Source organism: Andrena cerasifolii, chromosome 1 (genome assembly GCF_050908995.1).
Source record: "Andrena cerasifolii isolate SP2316 chromosome 1, iyAndCera1_principal, whole genome shotgun sequence".
NCBI lineage: Eukaryota > Metazoa > Arthropoda > Insecta > Hymenoptera > Andrenidae > Andrena > Andrena cerasifolii.
This window is the reverse complement of record NC_135118.1, coordinates 6,980,228-7,005,216: the sequence shown is the minus strand read 5'-3', so window position 1 is coordinate 7,005,216 and position 24,989 is coordinate 6,980,228. Positions and strand designations below refer to the sequence as shown.

Genomic DNA, 24,989 nt, shown 5'->3' with positions numbered 1-24,989 from the left:
GAAATAGCCACTAAACATTTGTTGTCATACATATAGCATATATTTAGGTTATATTTTCTGTCACTTCGAGGAGCCGACCACATAATAATCACGCGTATCCAGTCTGCGCATTTTCACTAGCCCAATTCAACATTCAATACAATTTTGTATATATATAATGTTTGTTGATAACTGCTTTCTGCAGAGGACGTGTAATAAGTGTATTTCATGTTCTGTTTCGGTGCTTTGCTAATAAAAAAATGTCTAACCTAACAAATTTCATTTTCTGGGGACATTCCCTCATCTATTTTCCCTTTTCACTTAGAATTCCTTACTGCTAACGTAGAATATTGTAGCATAAGCACATTTCAAGTAATTGAAATGTACAATGAATTTTCTACGTTTACAGTACCAGCCAACTTTCCGTTTAAATTTTTATAAGTATAACGGAACAGCTGAGAATTTCTTTCCTTATTCAGAATAGAATACAGAAATAGCAAACAGCTCCCTCTTGCGTTCACCGGGTAATCGTCGATCTATCGGTATTACCATTTCTGTGCAGAAAAAAATGCTGTAATACCGACCTGCCGAATCGGCCAGGTCACGTGACGTGTCTACCCCCTTAATTGCTGAAATCGGTAAAGTTAACGAAGTATTATCGGTAAAGTTACGAAGTACTATCTGTAAAGTTAACGAAGTATTATCGGTAAAGTTACGAAGTACTATCGGTAAAGTTACGAAGTACTATCATTTACTAAAGGCTGTGCAAAATTTTCTTCATTCAAATCTTGCGCAACCCAAAGTATGAGATGTAAAACATGGCCTCACATAGAACTCCTCACCAAGATATTGGCCAAGTGCCATCTGCCCGACACTTTACTGAAGTATTCCAAGTTAGCACTTATTTTGACGAGATGCGACTTGGAATATCTCACCAAGATAGTGAATATTAGAATAATTCTGCATTTAACTTAAACCGCTTCTAGTGTTTCAATTATACCCCATTCGATAACGTCGCATGTGACACGAAAATGGTAAAATTTCTCTAAAACACTCTCTTAATTTACGCCGGATGTTAAAGCCTCGTTTGCGGCAGGTTACTGATGTCACATATGATTAATTGCCGGTTGAAGTGCAACATCTAGTATCGATACTTGCTTTCGAAATAAAATGGCGGCACACGTAAGACGTTTGTTAACACGTACAGAATCGCTGTTGTTAAACATTTAAACGCTAAGAATCAGTAAAGTGTCAACAAGTGTCGTTGAAATCCGCTAAGGTTTTCAATTCAGTGGATTTAATATTTAAGAAACTAGTGCTGGACGTCCTAACCGCCAGAACTCTACGTCGCGACACTTTCGAACAATGTTATCTGTGCTTCTACGTTGAAAATACACTTTGCTTCAGTATCGAAACGTTGACACAGGCATAGCAAGGTATAACTAATGAAAATGCACACAACCGGAGACTTCATGTTGCACGGCGGTGACACTGCCTTTGCAAACAGGCAGAAACGCCTGTTTGACAGTCTGTCGGATGCAGAACAGGAATGCAGTAAGAACAAAATGGTCGTTGAATCTACGCACATGGACGCGGACGTTAAGGACACGAATAAATGTCAAATATTAAGAGCCGGTCAGAAGCGCAAAAGCGAGACGAGGCGATTCCGTGGTAGGGAGAGTATTTTTAAGCGGCCGGAAGGCCCGGCGCCGCGTGCTGCTAACAGAAGTATACCGGATTACCATAAGAATCCTCATAAATGGATGAAATATAGCTTGGACGATGTATCCAATGACGATATGACTGACCAGAGTAATACGAGGGCTGCGTTATCTTTCCTAAAAGAATTAAAGGACAGAAGGTCGAGGGGACAAATAAAGGGGACAGAGAAAATGGATGTAGACGAAATTACGTCGAACGAGCAGAGTCAAAACGAAGTTGGGTTTAAATCCAGGAAAATTAAAGCAGAGTCAACGATCGAATTTAAGAAACCCGAGAATAGTACGGAAGAGGTTCAAAGCATGCCGGTTATTGACGCTGACGACAAGCCAGTATTTAGAAGCAGCAAAATTATTATGCCCGAATACATTGTCGGGCAGAAGCAGAAGAAGAAGAACAGGAAAGGGAAACCTGTCGGGAAAGTGGATCGCTTGAAACAGCTTAAATTGGATCACTTAGAAGAGCACGATGACGAGGAGGACTAAATGTATGCCCGATGCTACTATGAATATATATTATTCCTAGCAAATTGTTTGCCCGACACAAATAATTTCATTTCATCGTGTAATGTACTTTGAACATAGTAATAATAAAACACTGTGCGTCATTCTAATTAGGGACAGCCGTGAATTTCATACAATTTCATTATATTCTGCTTAGATTCGTAAAAGCAATGGTCAGATTGAATTTCTGTTCGTTTCGAAGAATTCGAAAGAAGCCGCTTTGGTAGGCTGTTCCGGAAGTGACGCGTTGCGCGCACGTACAGTGGGGATGTGATAACTTCCTGTCGGCTTTAGTCGCTGTCGTTCAAAAGTCTTTAGACCGGTTCGCCTATTTTCGAGTTATGTGCGGGCGATGCTGATCGGCGAACGGAGCACGATCCATTGAACTTCGGTAAGTCACGCGATGCACCGTCGAGAAATTTTATATGTCCCCCGGAACGTCGGCGAGAAGTGCGGCGCTGGATCAGCGCGGGGGGGAGGGATTCATAACCTGTACGCACACAAGCTCGTCACGAATCAAAATGGCGTGCCATCGGTGAATGGGCAACGTAAGCGAACTCGCGGTCCGTGGTCGTGCTAAATTTGTCGCCCGTGTTTCTATATTCGGTGGATTTAATTCTCTTGCCAGGAAAGAGAGAAACCGTAAGAGGTTATGACACTGTTCCCGTACGCGTCGTCGTAGGAAGTTCGTTAGTATATTTATTAGCCGTGGTACGGACTTAATAATGCAGGAAATCGTCCTAGCAGCCTTCTCCGTGATATCGAGTCTGCTCATAGTATTCGGCCTGGTGCTGCTGGGTAAGAATGACAGATAATAACGTCTCGTTATTCCTGAGCGGTACACGTAGAATGTCTCGAAACATTGCTGCCCGAGCTGTCGGGTAGTGTCATATATATAAATATATATATATATACGCACATAGTTTCGAAGTCGAAGGTATAGTAGGAGAGTTTCACTATATACTTAACCTCTATCGTCACGTGTATGCGCAATCTCCACGACTATTCTCCGCAGTAGAACTTACTTGATTACCTCATGTTTTTTATATGTATAGAGAGACTCGCTCTGCCTTACGTGTAGTATTTTTTTTACATCGATTTCCCTTACATCGTTCAATTTATTCTAAATATGATGTTCTAAGCATTCAATGTTGTTTTGTACGCAGTGCAAGAGTTCCGTCTATTTAAATATTTAACATGTTGGTACAAATTGGTGTTTGTCTCGCGGTGATAATCAGTAGTAACCACTATGTGATTTTTAGCCGGAGATATAGAGTTTTACATGTAACTGAACTTGTAATTTAACACATTCCGATGTAGCACAGTTAGAGCAACAACTTTGTAAATGTTCTATTAAAAGTTTTCTGTATTTGGAGTTAAGAAACTTGCTTTCGTTGTTTTTCTTTCATTGACACTGTTGAATATGTTGCCATAAAGGGAGCTAAAGATCTTTCCAAATAGTGTCTGATGATCTTGAGATGATGCGTTGTCATCACAAAATTTTAGAAACCAATGTTTCACCTATGACAATCTTCTTTTCCAACAGTATAGAGTATTTCTTACTTTATGTAACAGGTGTTTTTTTTCACAACACTTTGATGCTTTAAATGCTATCGGTAAAATAAAGTGGAGCAATTTTCTTCGGTATACTCGTAGTTCCATATCGCGTGGTTTCTACTATCCAGGAAAATGGACAGAACTCTTGCGATACGTTTAATGAAAGTGTACATTCTTTAGATTCGGTATAAACTTTTAATATAAGGCGTTCAGGTGTCCCGAAGTTTATTCTCCACATGGATGTGTCTTCTGTATTTTTTCACAGGTTGGTATTTAGTTTGGAAGTTCTTCCTTTCACGATTCCACTTTGTCCGAGAATTGCTGGATGGAATGAGCGAATCTTCATCGGTGAATGATTTAAAGAACGGGCGATCTCGCATTAAGAAAATTCGCAGGGACTAAGGCTTTGAGAAATTGGGGAAGGAGTTTAGTCGGGTGGCACCTAAGGAAGCGTCTAAAGGAAAGGATCGACCAAAGCGTAGTTGTGCTTCGAAAGTGCGCCAGTAACACTGTAATTCGCAAAGATGTCTATAAACATACGCTGCGCGACGACGGATGACCTGTTGAACATTCAGCATTGTAACTTGCAATGCCTGCCCGAGAATTATCAGATGAAATACTACTTGTATCACGCCCTTTCCTGGCCGCAGCTAAGCTACGTGGCGGAGGATGAGAAAGGCAGGATAGTCGGTTACGTCCTCGCCAAGATGGAAGAGGATTGCGAGGACAATCCGCACGGCCATATTACCAGCTTGGCGGTGAAAAGGTCTCACAGAAGGCTCGGCATTGCGCAGAAGCTTATGAACCAGGCGTCCAGAGCAATGGTTGAATGCTTCGGAGCGAAATATGTGTCCCTGCACGTGCGCAGAAGTAATCGGGCAGCTTTAAATTTATACACAAGCAGTTTGCAGTTCGAGGTGTCCGAAGTGGAGCCAAAATATTACGCGGACGGCGAGGATGCTTATGCGATGAAGCGAGATCTCAGCAGCTTCCACATGGAGAAGAACGCGGCGAAAGAGAAGATGAACAAGGATGGGAGTACGCACACGCATACTGGTAGATGCTGCGATCGTCCATAGTCTGCTTGGCATACGCGCCAGTCGATTAGGTTACAATTGATTTTTTGCATTATTAATTCCGTATCTTTTGGATCTAAATTTGTGTCACTTGTGCATGTGTTTCATAAATCAGACACGCATAAAACGTGCGTGGGAATATTGCGTCGAGCATGACGGCTTGAATGTTTGACATGTACATTATCACGCGAACTTCACGAATACCGGGGTATTTGTGTTTATTCAAGCCTTACCTGAGACATATGAAATGTTTTATATGCCACTACGAAGGGGTGTACTTGTTAATAATTACGCACGGAATAGGAGAGAGACGTCTAAACAACTGTATGTACTTTAATGCGAATTGAGTTGGAAAAAAAGGTTTCTAATAAATGTATAATTGCGTGTAGTTAATTGATATATCGTGTTATTTTAGACCCACAAATCTGAATTCAGTCTCTGCCTGTATGTATATATATATTCAATTAATCTTTATTAAACCATTGAAACTATAATATACAAGTGTCGCGACCAGTATACAAAATTATCACCCAAATCTCAATAAGCAAATCAAACTGCCAGATGGTTGCCGACTTTTCGAAGGAAAACGCCTTTAGCATTTATTTATGTCCAGAGGTATACGTCCTACGTTATTGTAAAACTCGTCTAATTATTTTCCCTATCGCGCGCTTCCTTGAGTATAATTTGAACGCTTAAAACTTAAGATTTTACATTGCACGATTCTTAAATGTTTGCTCTTCCATTGCTGCGCCGATACATTATTGTATTCGTGTATACATTGTAATAGGAATAATTATAATATACATATATATATATGTATGTATGTATGTATATATATTTATAAATATACTTATGTACACATTAAACGACCTTAGAAAGTAACGCACGCGGTTCAGTTTAAAGGGACACGCTAATACAAAAGTCGAACGTCGACATAATCTTTAGTCATTCTTAACCGAATTAATCTTTCGATTCTCTAGGTCGATCTGCTCGATAGAATCTAATTAGAATGTAGAATTTGATGTTACCTATCGATCGTTTATAGAGCAATTAAAATCGCGCAAACGGAACTTTCCAGCAACAGTATGATTTAGGACCGTCGGTAAAGTCACTTCGCGATTATAATAATTCGATCGCAAGATATATTTCAGCACACGAAAGAATTCCAGGTACAATGTACAAAGGGTGAGATTAAAACGAAACGATAAGGTTTTACACGCGTTTCGATCGACAGTCGTATGATCCATGCATCTTACGTCTCGATATATTATATGTAAAAGGACATTGTTCGCATACTAAATTATGTTCACGATTAATCGGAATACGATTCAACGAGAATGGATAAGCACCTATTGCTCGGTATTACCGATCCTATGTATAAATCCTAAATATACAGCGATTTCTAACTGCCTTGGATGCGCGTTATTATATATCTTACAAAAAAAAACAAACAAAAACGAAACGCTGCGCTTATAAATTATAATACAAGAGTTCTCGTGAAAACGAGGTTCGTGCGCTCACGCGATATGCTTCGGGTTAATAACGATCCCTAGAAAATAAACTTACAAGTTAATTGTGGTGAATACTCTACAGCCACGCGGACGATCGTCCAAAGTTTCCATCTCCATAGGTATACACGTTTCGCATGACGGCCTTCTTCGGCGACCCTCCGCGGGCGTTCTCCGTGGGAATAAAAGGAGACCAAAAAGGGCTGCGCGTCTCGACATGCGATAAGTAAATACTTTGTTAGAGAATATTATTACTGATTTTAAAGCTGCGTTCACGAACGCGTCAGTTGTCGATTATCTCTCCGGATTACCTTAAGTAGAGGTGGAAGGAACGGTGAAACGATAAAAGGGCTTTCACCGCGTCTACCCTTAAATGCGTTTACTTTAAGTCCCGCCGATCGTGAAACACTCGGGCCCGCGTAGGTAACGAAACTAACTTCTACAGGTAAATAACGATTCGATCGAGAGCTTTATAATCGGCGGGTACCACTTAAACTCGACCGATGGTCGATAAAAATGAACGCGTAAGTCGTATTGTTTTCAAGTGTTGAATTATTGTTTCCGTTGCTCTTGCGCGGCGTGCAATCGAATCATCATCGGAATGATCGTGTAAATAGTCTACAAATCCTCGGTGTATTCCTTTTTGGCAGTTTCCAGTGTGCGTGTCTGATAGATTGGTTGCTCGCGGGAAGGGGCCGTAAAAGGGCCCCGGGCACGAAAAAGTCGTGCTCAAAGAGGGCGGTAAAATCGTCTAAAAATTCCTTCGAGGTTCGCCTCTAAAAAAGTCCGATTCGCGTTGAAATTTTTATTTATAAATCCTAGCATTGTAAATGTCGCTGTTTTACGAGGCTTCTTTTGGTATCCACGGCTCTTTTCCAGGCATTTTTAGGCTACTATGTTCCTTTAAACTCTTGCGTTTTAGATGATGATTTCCGTTGCGTTTTTTTCACTTAATTGTCTCAATTCTCATATTAATCGCGGCCAGAACAAAATCAATTGGCTGCTCCAGGTGATCGAGGGGCAATCGGAAGTACTCTATTAGTTCGGAGTCCTCACTTGTTGCTTTAAATATACAAAACGCGGGGAGTCAGAAAGGAATAGCGGAATTTGAGGTAAAATAAAAAAAAAAAAGGGAAAGCAGCGGTAGTGTACAGTGGTGGGGGGAAGTGTCCTCAAGTTGCCAACTGATTTTATTTCGACTTCGATACCACCCTTGTTTCACTACGAGTGAACAGGTTCCTTTTCTTGCCAAAATGGGGGTACGAATACATATCTACCGTGTTTCTGTATCATCTACGCGAAACACGCCCTAATTATCGTTAACTGTTAACGCGCTGGCAACGATAACGGCGCATCACATTCGAAGCGGATCTCCAATAGTCATTCCTGGCGCGCTCTCACTACGCGCGCGCCATTACTCTTGCGCCGTTAATCGATCCCACATCTCTAGCTAATGAACGACACGGTTACACATGCTTCCTACAAAAGGCTACGTTGTCTACAGTCTCGAGTACATTTCACAAAGACGCCTGCCCCGAAGGTGGTTCCCTTCGCTAGGCTCTAGATACTTTGGCAGTTTCTAAGTAACGGTAGGCCCCGAGAATTCTTTATTGCGATAAAAGGGGGAGGGGGAGTTCGTTTCAATCGAACGGAACGGTAGTGCTTCTTCTCCCGTGGTCCAAATTCGCTCCAGGCTCTACGCCCTCGAAGAGTTGCGCTCTAAGCTCGACCTCCCCTCGGAGACGTACAGTAACTTCGTTATCGTCAGAGCCGGAAATCAAAACAATTCCTTATTTGCACTCAGATCCACCAAGAGGTGCTCATCTATGAACTACAACCATCCTTATCAATCATTATTTCCCGTTTTCATCCCGCTTTTCCTCGTCTCTTTCATCATTGCAATCCCGACTACCCTCCTCGATGATCGAGGACTTTTCTATCGAGTCGCCGACAGACATATATCTATATCACCCTTCCTCGCATCAGTTTCTCACGATTCGCAGATCTACGGCGTTTCTGGAGACACGAACTGCTCGCTGATCATCGATCTAAGGAACTTGCACGCAACGGTAGAACCCTCCCGAGGAAAGCGCACGGATTGTTGCTCGATTCAGGCGCACCGCCAAGCTTTCACCTTCCTGTCGCAGAACGGGTCCTGACCCTTGGACGACGCTCAAGGCTGTTGCGCGCCGTGGATCATCGCGACCTTCAGGTCCTTGGCCAGGTGGGAAACGTCCACCACGCTGTCGACCATCTCTTGGACCGCGGACACGCTGGGGAAGAATTGGGCCGCCTGTTTCGTCTTCGACACGGTCTGGGCCAGAGCCTCGTCGAGCGCGTTCGCGCACTGCAGCACGCGCGTCCTCACGTCGTTCCTGGCCACGTTCCTGTGCACAGTGTCGCCGATGTGCACCAGCCTGTGGGCGCTGAGCACCACGAACTTCCCGTGAGCTAGGAATACCTATTGAACCAAACAGTGCTTTTTATAGAAGAACAGCAGAATTTCTATATACTCTATTTTTAATCCACAGAAGTTGCAGAGTAGAATTAACCCTTAACCGGTATACTGTTTTTGGCAAACGTGACTGGTACACTGGGGTCGTGGCAGACCCCAAATAAAAAAGGGCACAGAAATTTGTAAAGTCGACACTAAAGCAACCACTATGAATATTTTCTTAGGTAATGTAGAAAATAATATAAGCGTAGAAAGTTAAACTATTATTATAAAATTAATTAGAAATTCAGTTTACCAGCTTAGACAACCGAAAATTGTACATCGAACTTTGCGTGCTTGGGGTCATGAGCGACCCCAGGATACCAGTTAAGGGTTAAAAATAAATTTCTTCTCTTTTCTGTCTCAACGAATTCTGTGAGTAGCTATTGCGGTGGAGGTCTATACAAATACGCGATAAAGCTAGCAATGAGTCCGGCGTATTTTAAAAATACATTTAGGCTTGGGAACGTGAAATTATTAAAGAGGAGAGAGGTGAGAATCCACGTCACCGTTTACGTCACAAAGTGGGACGTCACAGGTTAAGGGTTAAATCCGGAAAGTCAGCGGCATACTCGCCTTGGGTGGTTGGTTGTGCGCGACGGTCTGCATGAAGGCGTCGATGGCGTGAGTCAGGTGGTTGCCATGCGTGATCGCCTGGGCGGCGTAGAAAGCCAGCAATTGTTTGTCGTTGGGGTCCATGGGTGTCGGTGTGGTGGGTGGCATTTGAATCGTCGCATTGTCCGACTCGGATACAAGGAGGTCGTAATTACTACGGAGCTCCTGCGGCAGGGCTGCGCGTAGCTCCTCGCGTTGCTTCGCCACCACCTCCCTCGAGTCCAGATTCACGTAATCGTAATCCTCGCCGGCGCCGCTGTTGTTGCTGCTCCCGGTCGAGATGATCGACGACCGTTTGAAGAGGAGCGTCGAGTTTCCCTGTTACAAGTAGAGCCAAATATTATTTTCTCCACTATATAACTATTCGAAGATCATTTTCTCTACGGAAGGCTCCATTGTCCAGAAAATTCTGCTTCTGATCGCACTAGATTTTTTTTTGTTTTCCATAATTTTCATACCACAGGCGCGTGAATTTATTTGTAATTCTGTCATGTACGCAAGGTGTCCCAGAACGTTTGCCACCTGTTTCCTTAAATCTGCCACTGAGGATAGACTCAACATTTCATGGGCTTCGACGTAATATCGACTTCGTGTAATTGTAATTATTTTTTCGCGCACTTTACGTTAAACAGCGGGGCCTCTGTGAGCTACTATGTTCAACTTAACAACAGAAGTTGGAAAGATTTATTTAAAGAGGAAAATCCAGGTTTCTTTTCCTTTTAGGATGCCCCTTTTTTTGGAAAAGTGCCAAGGCCCCTTGGTCCCCCCTCAGGGTGCGCCACTGCTAAAGATTATACATATAAAGCTCCCAAGCCTCTATTACAAGGCCCAGCGAGGGTCAGTCTAACTACGGCTTGTTAGCCAAACTGCTGATTCTAGAGATACACTTTACGGACCCAGACGTCCAATTTTTCTCGCCCCGAGCCTCGTTCCCGAAATTCAGTTAGCACCACGTGCAGCACGGTTCCAGCCCATTGAATGCTCACCTGAATGAAACTGGCGACCTGACGAACGTCTTCGGTGAGTGCTCGAGCGCACGCGATCAGCTGATCGAGTGGATCCGGTTGTGTGGGCGGTAATAGGGTGGACGGCGGCCCGTTAGTAGGTGTCGGGGTATCGCCACCCCCGCGACAGAGCTTCGCCGCGTCCCATTCCATCGCGTCCAGATCGGTGGCGGCTTCCTGGACAAGCTTATCCGAATCACGGAGAGCCTTGACCAGGGGTCGCAATTTCGAGGCCAGCCCCTTGTCCGGCGCTTTGCCCGCGTTACCTAAAGTGCCTGCGCGGAAGTAACAAAAAGAACCTGCTCTTAAATCCTGGAATCACCTCCTCAGCCGTTCTTATCTCCTCTACAGACTAGACTAGATCCAACCGTTCTTCGTTGAGGAACTTGGCCGAGTGTCTGCTAGCTTCTCCGTCTCGCGAGGGAGTTTAAATGGAGGAAGGTGGGTTTACCTTCGGCAAATTCAGCCAGATCATGCAACGAGGTCCTCAGCCTAAGGGCGGCCAGCCTAAGGTCCATCAAGCTGGCGTCCAGTCGCTGGGGCGTTCTCCAACCAGGGCTGACGAAGCCGAGTAACCTGGCTATCGCGGCTGACGCCTCGGTCTGCAGCCTCTGCAGGCCTTCCAGCGCGGAGTCCAGCTCCAGGGGAAGCTCCTTGCTCACCGGGACATCGTAGATCTGCTGCGCCTGTGGCGGCGGCGTCGGCGTCGGTGTTTTCGGCACCGGGGTGTTGTGCCGGGACGGTAGGGAGGAAGCTGGAAGACGCGATCTAGGTACATCGTAATCGGGAGCTGCGAGGCTGGATCTGAAATGAACGTGTGATTTGCTGGTTAGTGTGCGGGAATTGCGTGGGTGGGTGTGGCGCGGAGGTAAGGGGTGAATGGGGGTTGAAGATGGTAGCAGACTTGAATGTTGAAAAGCAGGGATTTGAGGACGTATTTTATACACTTTTTGTGTATACTTTTCGCACGCTGGGAGATTGGGGATCTGAGTACACCTTGGTGGACAGGTACAGTACCTGGAAGGTATATAGCGAGTTATAGATAAGTTAAATTTACTAAGTTATAGTTGGGTTTACAGCTTGAGGTTTCCAAAGTAGAGGTGTGGCACTTCTTTTTGAGGAGGTGAGGTTTCTAGACCTCTTCTTCCAAAACCTCAAGGCTACAAACTTTGGGACTCCTGTAGCTTCTATGTGCAACCTCGTTATATATCTTCTAGGTACTATACCTGGGGGTTTAAGCCTCTACGTAGTTGTAGCGAGTGGTGGAACATATGTTTGGTGACTCGTACTTTTATAAGTATGTAGGGGAGACCGGGGCAAAGTGGGACGAAAAATGTTTGAAGTCGAATAAAATTTTTCCCTTTCAATAGAAATGTGTGGAAATAGATTTATAATATAATTTGAACGTTACTATTGATAAATGACGAATATCAATACTTAAAATAAAGTTAAAGTATATTAAAATTCAACTTGAAAAGACAATGCAAAATCGACCCTATATATGGGGTAAAGTGAGCAGAAATAAAATACGTGTTTCAATGAAGGCTATAATTATAAAATCAACTTTATTAGAATTTTTATACTATTTAAATTATTATTTTTTAAATATATTTCATTAATACAAGTTTAATGTTAATAATTTGTACTTTGTGTTACTAACCTAAACTCATTTTCTTCTGAAAATGTGTTTTTAAAGGAACTTTGTTTACATAAACAGTCTGACATATTATAAATAAAACAAATACATACATAATTTTTAATAAAATACAAAATAATAAAATCTAAATAAATTTTTCAACAAAAGCATATATTTTTCTAACTAATTTTTTTTTCAAATGGGCTTCAATAATTTTTGGCAGACAGGTTTCACATAAAAATAACGATGTTTTAATAAGATGCGCATCTTTTCTTTGCAGCTCAGTTTACCCCGGTCACTTTGCCCCGAATGTGTACTCAGTGGAAAATTAATTATTTAATAATGTTAGGATTAATGTTTTCTCAAACGCGTGTACATGTATGTTTATAAGCTTGTTATAAACACTCAGAAAAAAATGGAGTTAAAATAACACATTTAAGTCTCATTTATCCAAAAAGCTAAATTGAAAAAAAAACAATTGGAAGTCTCTAAAACTTCATTTTCAATTTTTTAAATGAATTTCCATTTTTCGATACCTGAATGCGCATAATTATCATTGTCGTATTACATACATTTATTACGTCACCAAAATTTGTAAATATATTCTATTGTTAAAGAATAAATTAAGGAAGCTCATTTTACCCCGGGGTTCAACTTTGCCCCGGTCTCCCCTACCTATTGTTTTATACATATATTTACCAGCCGAGTGCGGTTTAAGTATTTTGCAACATTTATTTCGCAAGTATTCGTTTCACAAGTGTTCTCTAGTCTTTGGGGCTCCTAATCTCCGAGAATGTCGATTATGAAAAATTCTAATTTCTCAAAGTCTCCACTTTTGAAAGTCCCAGTCTATAAACTCCATTTTTAAGTATCAACGTGTAAAGTAGGTGGATCCTGCACGGCTCGAGTGTAAAATTTATATTCCCACATTACGCGTAACAACGTGGCCATTTCGTACCGAGTAGTGAAAGGGAATCTTCGCCAATTTTATCGCCAGGGACTCGACGAGTTAGCGAACCTAAAGCGTTAGTTCCATTCAGCGTTAACCCCTTTCAAAGTTTTCCATTCACTTGACCATTAAGGCTTACTTCCATCAAGCACTATTAATTAGTGCCGACGAGAGGCAGGTGAAACAGCAACGGCAGTTCTTTCCAGTAGGAAAGTTTCGAAACTCTGAACATTCCTCCTACCACTATCCCATACAATTAAGTAATTAGAAATGCTTGACGCCGTCATTAATGTCGAGTACCTGGCGCAAATTCAAATGCAAGATTTCAGTGTCAGCATTTAGAAGCGATAATAATTCCAACTTCTAACTTTCAATTAACACTTCTGTCTATATTAATACATTTATTCATTGGTGCGTTAAGAAACTTATCAAGCTGCGTAACGATCCTATAATTAAGGGGCCATTCCTCTGCGAACGTTGCAAAATTCATCGATCTTCATGAATTATTTTTGAAACTATACGTACGTCTATCATTATGATTCTTTTTGTAGTTTATTTAGTTACTTCTTATTCTGTTTAATAAATATTTTTTATTCTGTTTAAATTCATTGTGCGTCGTGCTTATTTCGCCCGCAATAAATGTGCGTTTAAGAGCGATGCCTCGCTGGCGTAGACGATTGGAACTCTCAGGGTGGACTAAATCAAAAGAATCAAGAAGATTCTTAATCAGTATGTTTGTCGTTCTCGTCGGGAGCGGAAGAAATAATTTATGTTGAAAATTGGCAAAGTGGCGAACGCCTTAATCGAAGTCCAAAATGAATGTCATCATTCATTTTTCAGTTAAAAAAAATATGAGAAATTCAACGTAAAAATATAATTTTACCCCTGACGAGAGCTACTAGTATGTGGACTATCTTGCAAACAGTTCAGAGCAATCGGTCGAATAGTTTTTGAGATTTTATCTATGCCAGGTGACAAAAGTACGTTTCGAGAAAATCGCGTTTAAAGTTGTCAGGGACAAGCCACAATGCTTATAAAATTTTTTCCAAAATTTAACAGTACATTCTCAAATAAGTATATACATGTATTTAGAAAAATTAAAGAAAAGAGTCGATGTTTTCAAGGTGTCACAGAGGAATGTCCCATTAATATCATGAAAGTAATTAATCACCAATTAATTTTAAAATTAGCAAAATTATGTAGACAGTAATTGTGATGCATGAAAATGTTTTCTTATCTTCCGAAATTCTCACTGAGTTATAATTGATGAAAGTCAATCGCGTTTCGATCCCGAGCCACGAATTAAGCAATCACGCGCACTAACCAATTCCTTTTGGGAACCGTAAGCGGAACCAATTTCTCTGAAACTGCGGTAGGAATGACCGCTGTTGGCACTAGTCCGGTATTTAAGCTCGCGCCTCTAGAAATAAATCTCTTCCTAGCAGCTGTGCGTCTCGTTACGTTTCGCGAATGTACACGGCGGTTCATCGTACCCGATGTTGATGTTTCGCACACTCTCAGATTAGCTCGTTCAACTTCGTCGTTGCTATCGCGACAAAGCAAAATTCCCCCGGAGACACACTGAAATATCCAACGTCACCCAGTGCGGAGCCTGTCTCGAAGACACGATTATAGTCCGTGGAGACTGTTTAAAGTTTAGACTTTCGATCCGACTGATAGGTATTAGGTATATAACCCATTATACAGGGTGCCCGCGCGTAGACAGAACAGCTGGATTTCTCCTAAAGTATTGGAGATAAAAATTTTTAAAAAATATGTAATTAAATGGTTCGATGGGGCTACTTTATTAGCCGAGACGAATTTTTTTTTCGATTATTATTTTCAAAGATACGATGGTCAAGTTCGGTTTTTCAAATGGAACTATTTTTTTTGAACACCTGAGTTGATAGTGCGCTCCAAGACAAATTCAATAAGCTTTAATGTATACACTTTATTTCCACTGGTTTTTAAGATATAGCGCTTGCAAAATTACTGATTTTCACTGGATCACTGTTACTAACGTCAGGAAAACACTCTAGTAGTACTAATGTTACTAATATTCATGTGAACGGGTACCAACTTTAAACTTTCTTTTGTCCGTCCGTTTTTGTCGTCGTTTTCTCTTTCTCGCTTTTTTATATGCTTTCTATTGTAAAGTCTACTGTGCAATAAAGAGTTATATTATTATTATTATCTTTCACATACCCTCAAAGATTCATATTTTTTTTTAATTTCTGGGATAGGTATCTTTCCTTGTCAGTTTTAATTACATTACACTATATGTAGGAATTCGGAAAAAGAGAACCACGGGCGCCGGGAATCGAACCCGAGCCGCCCGCGTGCTGATCAGTCGCGTTTACCACCACGGCTACTCCGACTCCCCACGGCCCCTGTCTTCCGAACTCCTCATAAATGGACGCCACCTATGGGCCTCATCGCACACCATAGGCCGTTGCCTAAATGCCGGTTGCCTACTACATACACTATCTTCTTCCCTACTCCAAAATCCTGTATTTAATAACTACAGCATTTAGCAAAATTCTTCCTCTCAATGGAGGAGCAAATATCTTACAATTCAAAACACAAAACTACCTACTCCCACTGCATCCCTAACTACCCTAAAAAACTACCCTCTTCGACTCCGGCTTTCACAAACTCGTCACATCCATTCCACCAATAATCCACCCCGCTTATGCGTTCCCCGACCATCTCGCAACCCCATATTTTACGGTCTCCTCCAGTGGAATGCACGCGACGGCCACGCGTAATAGGTCCGCCCAGTGAGCACATTGAGCGCTGACAAAGCAGAGGATAAGCATCGGGGTATTGTTTCGTGGTGTCACGTACCGATTCGATCCGCTGAGAGATCCATCGTTGGTGAGGCTGGACGCGGAGCTGCTGGGCGTTAGGGGCTGCAACGATCTGGGCACGTCGTAGCAATCGAGGGGTGTAACGCCAGAACCCCCGGAGCAATTGGAGTTAGGCGTGCAAGAAGCCGGTTGCCTCGGGATATCGTAGCAGGATGGCGCGGGGCTCGGGCTGCTCGCCGGCGACGGGATCACGGGCACGGCACGCGGCGGAACGTCGTAGCAGTCGTTCACGTCACCCCCGTTGTCCACCGAACTCTTGGTGCTCGTCGTGTATCGTCCTAAACAGAAGAGGGAATCTAATTGAAGCACGGTGCCGTATGTACGTCGAAGGAAGCCATCGGCATCGCAATATGTATCAGGGAGTTTGTTTATAGACGCAAGCTATCGACGAAGGGGTAGCGCTCTCCATGGAATTCGATGCCGCTGCGGTATTGCAAGATTTATAATTCAGTAGTGGCTCCGGAGGAACCGTTTCTGTGACATACAGCTTCTCTTGCCTTGTGAATCTTTCATTTCGCGCCGTCTGAGCGGCAGTTGCCTTTGTTGCGGCTTGCTGGAGATCAAGCGTTCCTGTATGGTAACGCTAGTTTCTACTTCGCGAACGATAAGACTATTAAATTAAAAGGCACGGGCGGATTTGGAGATTTGGCGCCACTAGGGTAGCGAGCGTCTGTTGAGTTCAGAGCATTTTAAAATCAATTCAATATCATGACTTTCATACAAGTTATTGCTGATTTGTTAGAATTGCTTTTAAAGCTCCCTCGAGTCCTCTGTGTTTAAACCTTTCCCCATTTATTTCGCCCAAAATTAAAGTTCACTTAGACTATATACAAATCCACCCACCCCCGTTGGAAGGTACAGCAGAGTTTTCAAGAATTTCAGGGACTTTTTGCATCTTGCTCTGACAGACACGAAGGTAGGGGAAAGTGGGGTAAAACGGAACACCAATGTTTCTGTTAGATAAGAGCTGCGAATTAGTTGGTATCGCGTGATATGGAACCAAAGGGTTCTCGTAGCATTTTGTGATAGACCATAGACCCCTGCACGCGTTATTTTTCCATTAAGAAAGTTGGACAAATTTCCGGTATCGACGTTTCAATATTGCGTTGGACTTTCGACCACTTTTCGGTACTTGGATTTGGAAAATTAATAACGGCAAGTACATCGTTGGATTCTATAGTCCTTACGCTACATTTTGACGTATATAAAACGTTCTTTACCTCGCGCTGAAGTGTAAATATTAAATGTTTACTAAATGACTGCATGTAAAGGGTGGGCCCATGAGGCCTGCACCAGTGCTGAAAGGGAAGATGATACATTTGTATGTGAACTGTATTAATCTATCCTTCTTTTACGATATTATATTTATATTTGATTATTTTCCGTAATTTTCATGTTATCTAATAAAATATTTTCTCTTATATGTATAACATATATTTTTGTTATATTTTATTTGTAATAGTTATACCTAAAACATATATTTATAGATTTTAACATAACTGAATACATTTTAAATCATAAAAATAAAGATTTTGTACGTTTACACGGTCTTCGAGTGGGTGTTCCGTCTCACCCCACCATTTGAGCGAGGCGAAGACTTCAATACCTCTGGTAAATTTCATTTCCCGTCGTTCCCAAAGATTTTTCTTAACAATGACTATGATTTTCTTATAATCTAAGGTCCACTGAAGACTCCTGTTGAAGTCTCGTGTCTTTTTCTCCTCCCGATTTTAAGTTATCACCCTCCAAAGTTAAGCGTTCCGTTTTACCCCACCTTCCCCTACATTATGTTTGAAATTGTTTCAGAAAACGAAGGCGTTTTAAACCTGAGCAAGTACGGTGGGAATTATAAAATTAGGTTCGTTTTGAGACTGAATACGTGCCTCCTCCATTGCCGCCGCTTGTTAGACTGGAATGATAGCATCGTTAATTTATTTACAAAGTATTTCACCGATCGAGATAGCATTGTTCCCGCTCGACACGTGCAATTTTTACGATGCTCGACGCTAGCGAAATGAGGTCAGTCGGTCGACAAGGCGAACCGAGACAAGATCAGCAATCTTTCACCATAAGAGATTGGTTAAGGTACCGCGATAGCTTTGCAATTTCCTACGCTAATCTGGCGAATAGTCCCGGACCTGTCGATATTCGTAAAAGGATCAGCGAATCCATTTTTCATCGACGCTTCAGAGTATACATATTCAGGGCGTTCCTAAGAACTTTCTGTTTCTTTTGCATCGAGCACACCCCCCTCCCCAAGTGTAACTTCAGAAAGTTTTTACTTAAAAAGAGAGTGCCTAAATTTTAAACGTACAAGTCGTAGTACTTGAAGATTTGTAAAACAATCGAGTTCGAGGTTTTATATCTTCCAGCTTTGACGCTTCACAGAACAGGATCAATTTACTAATTAATGGCAAAAATAATTAAAAATGAGCTGAACTGTATACACATTCCTGGAATTAGTATATGGATTCAGTAGCCAGGAAAATCAAAGCATTGAGTAATTAATAATTATACATGCTGTGCACAAATTATGTTGAAAATTTGAAACAAATCGATGACTCCAATCCTCGATTACTTTCCTTGCCAGCCGGATAACACTTGTGGACCTGCTACAACCCCTGGCAATAAGTTTGGAACCAAACGCAAAAATACGAAATTAACGAGAAACACCAATACTTTTTATGTATGATATGCAACGGTATATGTATGGGACGCGTGGTAATGTTAAATTGGTCTATTTTAAAGTAAAAGCACCAAAAATAATTAAGAATTTTGTTTATTATATAATACAAAATATGGAAGGAACAAAATGTGTCTGGGAAATAAGTATGGAACGGACCGATGTTCTGGAAAAAAGTATGTAACATTATGAATTTGTAAAGAAATTAACAATAATTGATTTAATATTTATATTATCTAGTATTTTGTGACGTTTTGGCATCGATGTAATCAAGTTTTCACACTGTGATGGCAAAATTTGTTTCCATGACAGCTTAATGGCTTCCCAAAGTTCAGTTTTATTTTTTGGTTTTTTGTCGCGTATAAATTGTTTCCAAAGTGCCCACAAATTTTCGATTGGACTTAAATCTGGGCTATTTGCTGGCCATTTTATGGTTCGAAAGCCTTTTTGTTGAAGGTAGTTTTGAACTATTTTGCTTCGATGACAACTTGCATTGTCACGTTGAAAATAAAAATCATCCGAATCCTCGAACCACTGATCTAAACTCGGTATTAAAAAGTGTTCTAATATATGAATATATACTTCAGAGTTCACATTTTTATACAAAATGCATATTTGTCCAACTCCTTGAGCTGTCATACAGCTCCAGACCATATACGACTTTGGATATTTTATTTTAAAATTCAAAGAATCTTCACTAAATTTTTCAATTGGTGTTCTCCACACGAAATGTCCTGCATCATCTCCTCCTCCGAAAACAACTTCACTCCAATCTTCTGTAGTCCAATGCGCATACTTCTTACACCATTCTAAACGTTTCTTTTTGTGTTCCTTAGTGAGAAATGGCTTTGTCTTTGCTTTGCAGAAAGACTACCCCATTTTTTCATTAATTTCGTGAGATGTGGCTCTTTTCATTTTCTTTACGATCTGTCTTAATCGTCTGTCATCTCTTCTTGAAGTTGAGCGCGGACGTCCGCCTCTTTTGCGATTCACCACACTGCCCGTCTCGTTAAATTTTCCTTTTATTTTACTTACTGCGCTTCGGCTACGATTCAAAATTTCAGCTACTTTTTGCCGAGTATTACCTTCTTTCAATAATGCAATTATGCGTAACTTTAAATCGTTAGATAAATGTTTGCGTGGCGGCATGTTTTATTCATTCGACTTGCTTGTTTCCTGTCTCAAAAGAGTATTGAAAAGAGAATAATGAAATGAAAACCATGAAGTAACTAACTAATATGCACGTACAAATGTCAGAAAATACTAGGTAATATAAATACTGAAAAAAATTATTGTTAATCTCTTTGCAAATTTATATTGTTCCATACTATTTTCCAGAACATCGATCCGTTCCATACTTATTTCCCAGACACATTTTGTTTCTTCCATATTTTGTATTATATAATAAACAAAATTCTTAATTATTTTTGGTGCTTTTACTTTAAAATAGACCAATTTAACATTACCACGCGTTTCATATATATACCGTTGCATATTATACGTAAAAAATATTGGTGTTTCTCGTTAATTTCGTATTTTTGCGTTTGGTTCCAAACTTATTGCCAGGGGTTTTATAGCGTGACATTGCACTTCGTCAATACCATCGGTGGAACACACCTATTTTCGCTAAAGTTTGGATAAACATGCGAGGAGCACTGTGCGCGCCCAGCGCACCGTAGATATGAATAAACGAGAAACGTTTCGGTGCATCCTCCCTTTGATCATCCGCAACGAACAGACGCAGCAATGACTGCAATTTCTCCGAGTGACACTAGCAATTTCCCTTCGTTTTCCAGCGGAATTATGAGTCGTCGTTCCGCTTTACCGAAGCAAAATTAACTTCATACGTCGGTCACGTTGTAACGGTTCCTCCAACTTCCGTGCAGCTTTTCCAACGATACCGCTGGAGACTCTTTGAACGGAATTATTAGTGCACACTTCCGTCTTTCTTTCTCAGTAAATTCGGTATAAAAAGAGATTCTAAATTTCAAAGGAGACATTAAGTTTTACAATAACGAAGCAATACTCGGCCGTGAATTATTAAATCGAGATTGCAACTCCAGATATAACAGGGTGCCCCGTTATTCAGCGGTCTCATTAAACGAGTTAATTAGGGAGGTAAGATGGAGAAAAATGTTTTATAAATATGGTGTCAAAAACTGAGATTTAACCCTCGAGGTCATATTTCTGTAAATATTTAGGCCTTAATAAAGAAATTTAAAATTTTTGTGAATTTTAACAAAAAGAAATCGGTTTTATCCACAACTTTTTTTCAAATAAAAATTTCAACGTATACAAATTTACAGTCCTAGAAAAAGGCTATTAGAGCATGAGTGTATGAATATTACGAATGTACAATTATCACTGAAAAGTTAATAAATTCAAAACTACGAAAATGGTAATTGAAAAATGGCGTTGGGGTGCAGCCCATGTGACCAATTTCTGATTACAAGAAGGTGTGACCATAGAGGGCGAATTTAATTTCGCCGTAAATAATTAATAACCATCTTTTAATTCCGAGAAAATTATTGTATCCCTGCTTCGTTTCGAAGAAACAATAATCTAAGGTTTAAGACATTAATTCATTTAAGTCGATCTTGTAACGACATCCAAGTACACTCAAAAGTACGTTTCACTGGAATTCTGTATACTCACGAAACGGATACTCTGGTTGCTTTTGAATGGAAATGGAAATTGTATTCGCAATATCGCCGTTTCATAAAAGAATTCTGGGAGGAACATCGCCGTTCTATCGATTCTCGATAAACGCTTTCCGCGGAAGTATCTTGTTTTCAATCGAATAGCAATGAGCAAATGTATAACGCTCGATTAAAGCGATCAAAAGGGACGTTCCATGGTCGAGAAATAACAATGACTCTGCAATTGTTTAATGGACCATTTCGTTCCGTGATAATAATTTAAAGTAACACTCTTTCCTCTGATAGTAGAATGTGTGAAAATCTTATTCACGTTTTTCCTAGATTCTATTCATTTCTATCTCTTTCCTCAGCCTGTTTATATTCTTCATAAACAGCTGACACGTATTATTATTTCTTATAACACTGACTCTCCGGCATCCGTAAACAATACACAGCAGGTGCAAGGCGAATGACAAGCAACGTATTCAGACATGGAATACAAATTGCTCAGCTGGTATTGAAACCATTCACACTTCCTCTTACGCAAAGGAAATAGAGCTACCTTCGTTGCATTGTTAATAAAATGGGAGCTTCTGAGGCCATGCGATTAATTTAATCGCATCGAAAAGTTTTACCAAGCTTCATCCCACTAAACTACTTTCAAACATGAAGCACATATTTACTACGTCCCCACATAGTGCCTTGAACCCATTAACAGCTCTCTTGTTGCATAAAGGCAGGATTGAACTTTAATTGCTTTTAATTAGGGCAACTGTAATGAAAATTCTATTAATAACTCTAGAATTTTCATTACAGTTGTTTTTATTTCAATGCTTGGCCAGTAATGGGTTAAACACTGGCTAATGAAGTAATTCCCTTACAAATTGTAAATTACAATCCACTTTACTTTTCATGTGCTCACTTGGACCAGAATTTTAAGTCCTGACAGTCTCCTCGATGTTATCAATACTGAAACTGATATCGATGCTTCTATTCTTATTAATCAAATCGGAATACAGAGATGAGTGACGCACCCCCGAACGAGCCAGAGGCACCCCAAAGAAGGAGCTTTGTAAAAAGAAAAGAAAGCTGGATTTTATTCTTTGAATAAACTGTCATAATCACCTAATTAATTTTACTGAATTTGTCTTAAATAAATTTTTATCTCATCACCTCGGTTCTCTCCAAGATTAAATCCTGAGTGCGCCACTGGCATAGATTACAGTCGTGTGGTTCCTTGCACAGTTTTACCTGCACTTTGCAGATATAGAGTCATCTTTGACTCTAGAATCCTTAAAACTCTGTCGTAAATCTCCGACATAGCAGAACTGAATTAGGGTATATGCACCATTTGTGGCCACTTTAAGGTATTATACCAGTTCTGGCCACTTCTTAAAGAATATAATATTTTTTTCGTGTAAGCAATAAATGTAACCTTATATTTCTGGTGGGGTATACTAAACAAAATATTTTTTATGTGAAATTCTCCACGCAATAATGATCTGCAAGCAGTTTAAAAATAAGATAATTATGCACATGGCCAAAAACCGTGCAATGGCCACAAAACGGTACACCTACCCTAGTATAGGGTTACTTCCAGTGGAAGTCTGGGCAAAAAGCTACATAAGGTTCAGCGGAACACTCGTAGCTTGGTTCCAAATGGATTGTATTGGGGGTTGTTGCGCACCTGTGTTGTGTAGCTGCTCGTTGTTCGAATTCAGGGGTGAATCGTGCCTGGAAGGTGGCGCGGGGCTCCCCCTGCTCGCTGGAAGATCGTAAAGGTACACGTCGCCGCACTTCTGCGGAGTCACCACCTGCGCAAAAAAGATCAAAGGCCCATTAATTGCCGCTGGATTAATTACCCCAGTAAAGCTAATTCCTCCCCCGAAAACAGCTGACGAATCTGTTTAACCAATTAGGGGCGCTCCTCATCCGGCTGAGAATTATTCGTAACTGCTCTCGAATCTCGAACCTCGATTCGACTTAAGGGGGTAGGTCACCCTCGCTAGCCTTAAAACAAGCCTTTTTTCAAACGAAAATTGTAAGGTGATAAGTAACAATAGAGGCAACGTTTATTCTAGTTTTGTTCGTTGTTCTATGAGCTTTAACACAAAAAAATAAAAGTCTAAATATCTCTATGTGCATAAAAGTTGTGAGTAAAAACGTAATGGCATGCACGCGGTACACCGTTTAATGGTGTACATAAAATCTCGAAAACCGGTGCAATGATTTGGATGAAAATTTAATGAGACACGCAGAAAACCATTCCCTAAGCTGTGTTGGAAGCAGATTTTCGAGATAAATTCTTTAAAAAAAGATAAAAAATATTTTCCATACAAGAAATCACTAAAATCGTATTTTTCAACATAAAAATTGTATTATTTTTTTTTCCGAAAATCTGTTTCCAACACATCTTAGGGGATGGTTTTCTGCATGTCTCATTAAATTTTCATCCAAATCATTGGAGCGGTTTTCGAGATTTTATGTACACCATCAAACGGTGCGCCGCGTACATGTCATTACATTTTTACTCACAACTTTGATGTACATAGAGATATTTAGACTTTTCATTTTTTGTGTTAAAGCTCATAGAACAACGAATAAAACTATGAAAAAACGTTACCTCTATTGTTATTTATCACCTTACAATTTGCGTTTGAAAAAAGGCCTGTTTTAAGGCTAGCGAGGGTGACCTACCCCCTTAACTTCTTTAACCCTCGGGTGACGAATCAGGATCCATTTCTTATTATTAGTATTATTGCCGTATTATTTAAACGAATGTGTCGCTTCCCAAAATGTGGTGGTCTCCAAAATTTGCGGCTCTCCAAAATTTATCACCCCACAAAGTTTGTTGCTCCCTAAAACTTTCCGATCCCAAAAATTTGCTGCCCTCGAAAATGCAGCCTCCTTATCTTACACCCAAATCCACCCCTGATTCTTGGAGATAAGAGTTTCAGATCGTAGAATAAAATTAATATTCCTGTGCACGAATAAAGTTATTATGGAGCAACGTGGACGCTGAACTCTACGAGCAGAAAATTATTCGCCGTCCAAGGATTAAAGAGAGATTTATCACGAGTCCGTCGAACTTAGAAAATGTCTGCGAGGTTCTGATTGCTTTACGTACCTACTTGTATTCGATTGTGAAATCATGTGTCACGGTTTGCGTTAGGCGAATTGACAGACAATTCGTGCTTCGCGGTTGAATCGCACGAAGTAGGGAGAAAGTATGTATCGCGAAGAAGTGAAATCGTGTGGTTCGTTTTGGCTGATTCATGCAAGCAAATTTGCGGGCAATATAATGAAATTTGATATCCCCGAGTAGACGAACGAAAAGTAATATGCGAGATTGAAGAGAAAATTGCGGAGCATGCTTGGTCTGGATAAAATATTGAAGTGTTTAGAGAATATTGAAAATTACATTTCATTATTGACAAATGTTTCACTGCAAAAGAAAATTTTAATGGAGTAAATAGAGGTGTTTTCGTGTTGCTACGTCAAAACTGGCGTTGTACATTTTGTGAATTCAGCTTGCAAATAAATTGCAGATTCAGGAAACGCATCATCGACATCGGTGTATAAATGTTTCGCTGAGTAAGACCAAAAATCACTGCATCCTCTGAATTGATCGCTCACCGGTCCATAGAGCAATTCGCTTAATTAATTAACGATTTCTCGGCGATGCATCGCTTTATACCATTGGATTATATTAAGTGAAAAACAGTAATTATAAAAGAAAAATATAAAACCGCTTGAA

The 24,989-nt window shown here is 40.7% G+C and overlaps 3 protein-coding genes across 4 annotated transcripts in view; 2 read left to right on the top strand and 1 right to left on the bottom strand.

Annotated features, from left to right (window-relative positions):
• Positions 1-1,085: 1,085 nt before the first annotated feature.
• On the top strand, positions 1,086-2,328 carry LOC143373971 (uncharacterized). Its single transcript, XM_076821729.1, has one exon. It carries the CDS (start codon positions 1,425-1,427, stop codon positions 2,181-2,183), a length of 759 nt encoding a protein of 252 aa, XP_076677844.1. The 5' UTR covers positions 1,086-1,424; the 3' UTR covers positions 2,184-2,328.
• A 1,954-nt stretch (positions 2,329-4,282) lies between these two features.
• On the top strand, positions 4,283-5,227 carry Vnc (GNAT family N-acetyltransferase vnc). The gene has a single exon (XM_076821741.1). It carries the CDS (start codon positions 4,283-4,285, stop codon positions 4,835-4,837), a length of 555 nt encoding a protein of 184 aa, XP_076677856.1. The 3' UTR covers positions 4,838-5,227.
• A 58-nt stretch (positions 5,228-5,285) lies between these two features.
• P130cas (Serine_rich_CAS and FAT-like_CAS_C domain-containing protein p130CAS) overlaps positions 5,286-24,989 on the bottom strand; it is a 149,352-nt gene continuing 129,648 nt past the window's right edge. Inside the window, exons 4-9 of one of the 2 annotated variants that reach the window (XM_076821723.1) lie at positions 22,920-23,046; positions 15,888-16,188; positions 10,907-11,259; positions 10,438-10,754; positions 9,413-9,769; positions 5,286-8,803 (exon numbers count right to left, since the gene is read on the bottom strand). In XM_076821723.1, the coding sequence (XP_076677838.1) occupies positions 8,516-8,803; positions 9,413-9,769; positions 10,438-10,754; positions 10,907-11,259; positions 15,888-16,188; positions 22,920-23,046 (1,743 nt within the window). In that variant the 3' untranslated portion in view covers positions 5,286-8,515. The remainder of the gene's footprint in view (positions 8,804-9,412; positions 9,770-10,437; positions 10,755-10,906; positions 11,260-15,887; positions 16,189-22,919; positions 23,047-24,989) is intronic. The other variant, XM_076821727.1, reaches the window with a different exon arrangement.